We start from the raw sequence: 9,230 nt of genomic DNA on the forward strand, positions 1-9,230 counted from the left end.
TTTTTTTTTTTTTTTTTTTGTGGAACCGGGGATTGAACTCAGGCCCTTGCGCTTGCCAGGGAAGCGCATATTCCACTGAGCCATCTCCCCGGCCCAGTGTGTTTCTTATATGCATCATATTATTGGATCTGTTTTCCTGATCTATTGTGTCAATCTGTTTCTTTGTTCAGTGAACTGAGACCATTTTTACTGATAATTATAGCTAATACAGGTTATACATCTTTGTGATATTATTTTCCTTTTGTTGGCTCCTGCTTAACTGCTTGCCTTGCCTGGTGCGTTCATTCTACTGGCATTCATGAAGTTTTTTTCTTCAATGACTTTTTCTATAATATTCTTCATCAGTTTTTAGAGTACTGGTTTTAGAGTGCCATGAATTTTTCAGGTGTTATTTATCTTGGAAGTATTGTATTTCTCCATCTATGTTGAAAGATAATTTTATCACGTATATCAATTTGGAAGATTTTTCAGGACTTGAAATACTTCACTTCAGTCTCTTCTTGAAGTAAGGGTTTGTTTTGAGAAGGCTACTGTAATTCTGATGGATTTTTCTCTGTAGGTGTTTTGTTTTTCTCTAAACAACTTTTAACATTCTGTTTGTTGCATTTCTGGATCTTGGCTATTGTATGCCTTGGTATCTTTTATCTCTCTCTCTCTCTCTCTCTCTCTCTCTCTCTCTCTCTCTTTGTATTTAGTACAAGGTTTACAGGGTCTCACTATACAGATCGGACTTGTAGTGATTCTTGGTTTTCGGCCTCCCGAGTGCTGGCATTATAGGTGTGCACCACCACACCCGGTCTCAATCTCAGCGCACCTGGGGGCAGGCCGGGGATCAAACTCCCAGCCCTTGCACCTATAAAGCAGGCACTTTAATCCACTGAGCTATCTGGCCAGCCCTGGTATCTTTTATTTCTGATCATGGGCAATTGGCGTTTTGCATCCCTCACTTATCCTATACTTATCTGTACATCAAATTCTTCTTCCATGCTTCAGCTGAGGGCTGTCTACTCACAACATGTCTGCAGCAGGAATATGTTCTGGTGGTGTCCACCAGAGTGCATTCTCCTCTTTGGTCCCTACAATTAACCTAGAAGGTAATCCTACTTTTTAGCATTTTATGGAAGAAGGAATAAATAGAGAGGTTACTTACGCAGTCAGCCTATGGAATCTGTTCATTTTCTAAAATATCTAGATTTGCTTCATCTGAGGAGAGCAGCACAGTGGAATCATTGTCCCAGTGTTTTTATTTTCTCCTTTGAGCCAACCAAAATCCTTCCTTTTTCACCACACCTTGGCTTTATAAGCATGACAGACAGACCCCTTTCATAATACTCCATCAGCTTTATACCTATCCAGCCCCCCAGTTGGATAAGTTTCCTCCAGTTCTAAGTTTCCTCCAACAAGCTCTGTCACTGTGGCACTGTGAAGTCATGGTCATTTTTCAATGGTTCCTTAGAAGTCTGGCCTAACAATTTTACACTGATCAAAATATTAAACCGAATACTACCTCATACCTATAAAGATTGTTACTATACATTCAGGCTGGCCTTGAGGTCAGGTGAAAAAGGTAGTGAGGTTTAGAACTTATTAAAAATAGGAAAACAAGTATGTTCTGCAGAATAAGGGAGACTACAGTGGCCATGAGCTTAGTGGCAGAGATCTGTACCCTCTGTTCTTTAGGCTGGCGTCAGACCTAGACTGTCCTATCAAAAACCTGATTGATGAAGGAACTTTCTGTCACTTCGGCAGCATCACTCAGCTGACCTTATAAAACAGTGAATGTACCCTTTCTGGCTTTAGTAATCCTGCTCATCATATTAAGAGAAACTCAATCTATTTTATAATTATGCCCCATTTGGTAAGGAAACCCTGTGTAACCAATGCAGATCTGCATCTGCTCCACCTCTGTCTTGGGTCATCTGTGGCCATAACCCAGCATGTTTCACAGAGTAAACCTGCTGTGATTTTGCTCTGGGGGTCCATGCTGTTGATTTCTGCTGCTTGTACCAACATGGGCTCACATGGATAAACAGCACCTCTGGCTGCTGCATTGCCATAGCCAATATTATAAACTGACTTTTCTCAAGTGGTTTATTTCTAGTTTCTCTCACATTCTTCTCTAACGTAGTACTTTTTTTTCCCAGCAAAAGCAAAATGTGTTTTCAGATTTGTTACTTTAATGAGTTATATAAAATATATAACAGCATTTTCTGTTAAATTATTTGGGTTTTGATTGTAATTTTCTTTCTTTCTTTTTTTTTTTTTTTTCTCTGAATGCCTTCAGGGCAGGTTTGGCTGGCTGGAGTGTTGTGGGGAATCAAACTACAGCAACCTGAGGCTGACAGCTTTGTGGAAGCAGCCACTTAAAGACCTGAGCTAGGGCCAGGCCCCCTGTAATTTTCTATTTTTATCTGGCATGTACTAATTAATTTACTAAATCTTGTTTTAGAAATTCAAAAAACTGCTTGACTTTGGGCCAGAAGAACTGAGATGGATTTTTTTTTTTTTTTTTTTTTTTGTGGTGGAGGGCTGGCTCAGGATGCCTTCAGCGCAGGTCTGGTAAGGCAGGAGGATATGGAGCTCGAACCATAGCAACCTGAGCCTGACTGCTTTGTCTAAGCAGTCACTTAAACAACAGAGCTAACGGGCAGGCCCCCAGTGCCAGAAGAATTGAAGAGAGCTCTTTCTGCTTGATTCCAGAGTCAGGGCATGAGGTCTTTGTTGTGCTCAGGTGTCCCACAGGTCAGAATATTCCCAAGACTTTCTTAAAGGGAAGACTAGCACAGATACAGCAACCAGAGACATTTTCCCCATGTTATTATTTGTGAGAAGTTTTGTAAGTTTTATTTCCATGCTTCCTGTGAAGGAGAAAGCATGGCAAACAGGGATTTTAGATTAAATTACCAAGAGTCTGAGAGCCATAGCCATGAGCAAGATAACCCACTTTATAGATCTAATTAAAGGCAAGAGCCTAAGTACAGCTGTCCAGTTAAGCTGTGGTAGGTCAGGGTCATGAATGACCACCTACCTGAAACTGGAGCAGTACTAGAGTCTGGCTTTTTGAAGAGGAGACCTTTCACAGGCTCACAGGCATAGCTTTCTTCTCTTGGGTATCTTTTCTCTGCTTCAGGTGCACCCAAATTTATCCCAGGATATTCAGGGTCATGTTGGCTTCTCACAGGACATGTCATTGTCCATGGAAGACTGCCCTGAGTCCCTGCTATATTCGTGCGCGCGCGCGCGCGCGCGCGTGTGTGTGTGTAGTACCAGGGATAGAACTCAGGACCCTGCGCTTGCCAGACAGGTGCTTATTCTACTGAGCTATCTCCCCAGCCCCCTGCCATATTGTTTATCTGAGTAGGAATGAGGGTTTTGGCTGCCCGTACCCATCTATAGTAGTGTGACATTCAGTGCTTTGTCCCATGACTCAGGCATATTGGCTGCCTGACAGTGAAGCTGGGCCTGAGTGGCAGCAGGTTGCAAGCCCCATGTCCAGTTGCAAGATAACCCACATTATTTCCTAATGTCTTTTTTATTCCCATGGTCAGTGCAATTATCATTTTAATCCCCTTGTCTAGTCCACATCTAGAATTATAGTCCTAGTTTGGTCCTATTGGAAAGACAGCAACCCCTCCCTTCTTTTCCTGCAGCTCAGTGTTCATCTGCCTATCTCCTGGCCTCTTCTAGAATTCTTTGTTTTTCACCTAGGATATAGCAAGTGGACAAGACAAACTGAACATTTCCCCCATAATAGGTCAAAAGCAAGGGCCAAGCTTGAAAACCATTTGCAAACCTACTAGGAGCTTCAGAAAATCACACAAAGATGTTCTTTGCATTTTTGCCACTGAAAAAGGAATCGGAACTCAAGTAGTTCCCTCTCTCCTGGGATCTCAGGGGCAGGATGAGCTATGAGTTGGAAGAATAAGGAACTCCACACATGCCTTGTGGTATTAAAAGCTATCTAAGGAGCCCACTGAGGAGCTGGAGATGCTTGTCTTTCTGAGGAGCTTGCCTCTCAATTGTCTGAGTCACTTGAAGAGAACAGGACTGATTTACTGGCCCAAGGATTATAAGAAGGATTTAAGATCTCTCCACATGGTTGTTTTCATTACACAGGTAGGAGAGGCCCATATCTCCGTGGTTGCTTTTGTTAGAACTTTCCATAGCCTGTGGCCCACTTTAGCTCCTTAAAGACCAGGGTAGGGTCCCCAGGGTCCATATAACTACTTAAGAGACAGAGTGCCTTCCACTTTTCCTGATAATAAAGTGTTGTAATTACCTTGTTTAACATAGCAGAGATGGAAAACTCTTTTGTAAGCATTTAAGGGGAAAAAAATGAGGGAGAGAAAACCCCTTAGAAAGTTCTAAGTAGAATATAGGGTTTGTATTGACTCCAGCTGTACTTTTGCATATTCACAGATGATTGAGCTGAGTTGAGTTGGCTATTTCTTTTATTCTGCTCAGGTCCTCAGGCACATTTCTAACTTACCTGAATTTCTGTTAGGAGAAAAAGGGAAAGGATCTAACCCAATTTAGAAGAGACAAAGAGGTCTATATGTTCCCTGAAAATGGAGACTTTAACTCTTATCAATAGGGGTGATTTTTTGGTGTCCATGAGGCCAGTCCAAAAAGAGAAACCTGGCAGACAAACATGGCCAAATCATAACGGACCCACATGACCAAAATGACTGCCAAACGTGGCAGAGAGGTGGACCAGGATGTCTACCTGAGGTCTTGGGAAATAGGAAGTGACTTACTACGAACACCAGAGATAAAAAGGCCATCTGGGAAAAAGCACAGCTGAGACTTGAAGCACAAAATGAACTGGGGCTTTGGGGGATGGCTACTCAACTAGGAGACTGAATTACAAACAGACATATCCCCCCAAAAGAGTGAGAAACCTGAACAAAGTATTGGGATGAACAAAAATGAGGGCACGAGGCATACTAAACTCTATGTTGCACACATTAAAATCTGAATGGTCTGTCCCATGACTGGCTTAATAGGAGGGTCTCTGGCAGACTCCAAGCATGTAACCAAGGATGTTGTACATCTCATTGTTACCAGGTTTTGAGGGGCTATCGTGTCCTGGAAGTGGTTTCTATGTTCTTTCTGCTCTAAGCAAGGAATTGGTCAAGACATGCACTTGGCTTTATTAAAGGAAAGTTTTATTAAATGAAAAAAGAAACAGACTCTACAGAGCAAGTTTTGGCAATGTAAAAGTAGTAAAAGAAACACACTCTACCATGTGAGGGTGGGCCACTATGCAAGAGTGAACACAGTCTCAACAATTCAATGTAGACTGTTTTTGTATCAGCCACTCCTCAGGCTGACATCAGGTCTAGGCCATCCAATCGAACACCTGCTTGAGTTCTCCTGAGATGTCCATGTGCAGAGCTCTGGGAATTGTTCTGCACATATATCCTGGGATTTTTGTAATGAACAGATCACATCTACTTCCCAGCCAGTTTTCTATACCCTAATCTCCTGTCTCACCATGAACTGCACTGAGGCACGTGTCCCTGAGGCATATGCCCTAGGTATTGCCACACTCCTGACCAACAGGGTACATTGGGGGCAGAGAAGTCCAAGCTCCAACACTGGCAGCGTGGCATCGACTGTCACAGCTTGGGAGATGTGACCCCGCTGCTGTACTGAATATATGGTACTCCCTCATGGTGGGACACACTAGAAAATTATTCCAGAGAAAAGAGAAAACTGAGTTCCTAGCTTCCGCCACTTTTTTACATTTACAGACAAAACCACTTATTTCCTGGCTGAGCTTGACAAGAAACGTGTTACTGGGATTGAGGTTCTGAAACTCTGGTTCTTAGAGTCCTGAACAAAGAACTCGACAACACACACACAAAAGATAATGAAGTTTTATGTTATTAAAGGCAGGAAAAGAAGTCTGTTCTGCAGAGTGAGTGTGGGCCAGTTAGAGGTGGGCAAATAAGTCTACCTTGCAAAGTGACAGTGGGCCACTGAGAGTTCATAGTGGTCACCAGGTTAATGGTGTAGGTTTCTGTATTTCTCATTCTTTTTTTTTTTTTTTTTTTTTTGGCAGAACTGGGGATTGAACTCAGGACCTTGCGCATGCCAGACAAATGCTTATTCTATTGAGCCATCTGCTTGGCCCCTGTATTTCTCATTCTTTAAGCTGATGTCAAATCTTGACCACCCAATCACAAACCTGCATGATTTTGCATGTAAGGACTGAAGATAAGCCTTTCTGGTTGGTCCCAGGCACAGGCTTGGAAGCTGTGTACTGGTCATCTGTCCTGAGTCTCCATGATTGACATCATGCCCACTTGCTCAGACAGTTGGTTATCTTCCTCCCTACTGGCTCATCCTATGTGGAAACCTGCTTCCCTCTAGGCTCCTTACACAGAATGGTGCTTGGAAAAGTGTCACACGAACTAATAGAGGAGGACACAGATGTGAGAAATGCATGTTTCCTGATAGACTGGGTAGCTTTCACTCACAAAATACACAGGAATGACAGTTATGATGTTTTGTCTATTGAAGTTTTGTTTTTCAGATTGAGTTTGAAACTCATTAAAAGTATTCTAGAATGCACTATGCTCCCTCCACACTCTGACTGGTGCTGCTATTCATTTCAGTTCTATCTCTTAACAGTTCTTCTAAGAGATTGACTATCAGCCTGTCTCTTATCTTCTCAAGTTCCCAGCAAGAACCAGCTTAGATGGGATTTCTTTATAAAGACATAGGAAAACTTGTGCTTAGCAAAATGATAAGGAAAGAATTCAGTATTTTTTTTTCTTACTGAAGCCCTAGGTGCAATTTTTAAAAATAAGGACCATGTCTCCATAGTGCCCTCAGATGCTACAGAAACGTATTGCTATATCCAGAGAAAGCCCCAGGCAACACACTGCAAGTCCAGGCAAAGTATCTAAAACTGTTCCGGTGCCTGGGAAGAGGTTAGGTTCCACTTATGAATGCTGAAGATTTTCAGTGGCTATGTCCAATTAAAAAGCAAATAAAATTGCCCTGGCTTCCATTCTTCAGGAACAGAGGAAAAGACTGGTGCTTTCTAAGGAGGGTTTTGGGTTAAGAAGTCTTGGGAGAAAGTCTGTTTGGCTCCATGCATTTGGCTCCATGATTGCCTCTGTATGCCCTTTAGTAAGTGTGCATGCACCCTGTGTGCCTTGTTCTGGACCTGAATTTGGTAGGCAGAAGGGTTACCAGCATAGCTCAGTGCTCTGAGTTTCAAAGAACTCATCCTGAATGCACAAAGGGCTCACTAAATAAAAGAAGCAGATTGGCCATATTTCAATTATACATCAATCACTTTTATTATCTGTAAGCACAGATTTGTTCTGAAACCAGTATTCCACTTTCATTGTTTTTACTTCCATTAAAACAACAGCACCACACTGCAAAATTAACTCTGTACAATTTCATGATTTTGTTAAAAAGTAAGAGAAAGATTACACCACCCCCAAAAGAAAACCCTTTCTTCAAACTCTGTTTCATTTTAACTTCCATTAAACCACTATAATGAAGGGTTATTTCAGAGGTTAATTCGCTCTCCTTTCACAAGCCGGGCTCGAAACTTCCAAAGATCCTGGAAATGATTATAAACAGAAAGAATTTATGGAGCATTTCCACTGGCCAATACACCATGACAGAAAGATGACATCTAGCCTCCATACATGGGTAAAAGGAAAGAAAAAAGCTAATAATTTAATAAATGAAACATGGTCGGAGACTTCAACTCATTTACAGTACGCTAACTACACTAAGTCAGTGCATCTCTGGCTGTCAGCCCTGCCTGATTTGGTGCTGCACTAACTACAGGTGACAGACCTGGGTGGGTGAGATGCTGCTTACAGGTCAAACTGCTGCCTGTCTCCTGGCTTACCCTTGTGTTGCCCGCCAGAACCACTCTGAGGTTTCCACTCCTGATTAGGCCATAGCAGTGAATATGGTGTCACGGGTTACCAGTTTGTTGCTACTCCCCTGTTCCTCATAAAATAATTTAAATGTTATTGTTTCTTGTTTAGCTTTGTTTGTTCAAACAAAAGACTTGAAAGTTAGGCCTGAATCTGAAATATTGCTCTGTTGCTTAGGTCTAAGACCTCTGGGACTCTTAACTTCTTGGAGCTATACTACTGTTCTATTGGGTTTTGGTGAAGAAAATTAAAAAAAAAAAAAAAAAAAAAGAAATGTAAAAGTGCTTTTGTTCTTTGGAAAGAATTATATTTAGTATTGTTACTCTAAATAAACCTGTTAAACTATTATTTATAAGCTAAATAAATACAGCAACTATTTAGCACAATCTCCATAAAGCACAGGTGTAAGGCAAACTCCAGGGCCCCTCAGGGGTCTTTTATTTCTGCACTGTGTAAATTATGCCTCTCGTAAAACTCCAACGTGACCAAAATAAAAACTTCCTCAGGCATGGTGGGCCCTGGCAGGTCTTTCTGGAATTCCTAATGCACACGTGCTCTATTCCCTGTGGGTAAAGGAGGTCTATGGAGGAGATTACAACCTTTACCTTTGCCCCCATGCCTTCATAACGAGGCTTTGGTCCTTCATCTCCTCCTTTCTAACTCTGTTTGCCAACCTGTGCTGTGTGGAATGGGATTGCTCACTCAGTGCAGGACTTCCAAAGACCTAGGAAGACCCAGTCAGATCTTAGGTCCCTAAAGGGGGAGGCAGGTGTGCAAACTAAACTCCAATATTCCTCGGAACAGGGCTAGGAAGGCCTCTGAAATGAACTGTAAACCTAAGTGCTAAAACTTTAATTGAAATGAGGCATTCATTAGGTTCCTGAAGAAAAGAAGAACCTTAAATCCTTGTCATTTCCTTGAAACATACCTTCAGACTGATGTCATCTGCAGTCAAGCCACGCTTCTGTGCGATTTTTATCACTTCTTTCTCAATGCCTTCTTGATGGGTGCCCTTCACATCGATATAGTGGCAGCTGGCACTGGCAAAGTGGCAGGAAATGGCCTGTGTGGAAGGGATACATTGATACTGGAGAAATATCCATTACTAGCAACCAAGCATGGGTCCTCCTGCTGGAAACTCTTTTTCACCCAGGATCTGATTCTTACATTAGAAGCCTGGCCTGTGGAATCCTAAATCCCCTTGTAGCTTGGTCCCACCTTTGCCCCCAACCCTAGCTAAAACTTAATTGAAAAATTGCAAAGATTTTTTTTTAACTTGCTGTACTATTTATTTTATTTTATTTTATTTTAATT

General features: G+C 42.0%; 1 protein-coding gene across 1 annotated transcript in view; it reads right to left on the reverse strand.

Moving 5' to 3' along the window:
• Positions 1-7,287: 7,287 nt before the first annotated feature.
• Phyh (phytanoyl-CoA 2-hydroxylase) overlaps positions 7,288-9,230 on the reverse strand; it is a 16,364-nt gene continuing 14,421 nt past the window's right edge. The window contains exons 8-9 of the mRNA XM_004647772.2: positions 8,845-8,979; positions 7,288-7,588 (exon numbers count right to left, since the gene is read on the reverse strand). Of these exons, the coding sequence (XP_004647829.1) occupies positions 7,535-7,588; positions 8,845-8,979 (189 nt within the window). The 3' untranslated portion in view covers positions 7,288-7,534. The remainder of the gene's footprint in view (positions 7,589-8,844; positions 8,980-9,230) is intronic.

This window comes from Octodon degus, unplaced genomic scaffold (assembly GCF_000260255.1).
Source record: "Octodon degus isolate 3935 unplaced genomic scaffold, OctDeg1.0 scaffold00324, whole genome shotgun sequence".
Classification (NCBI taxonomy): Eukaryota; Metazoa; Chordata; class Mammalia; order Rodentia; family Octodontidae; genus Octodon; species Octodon degus.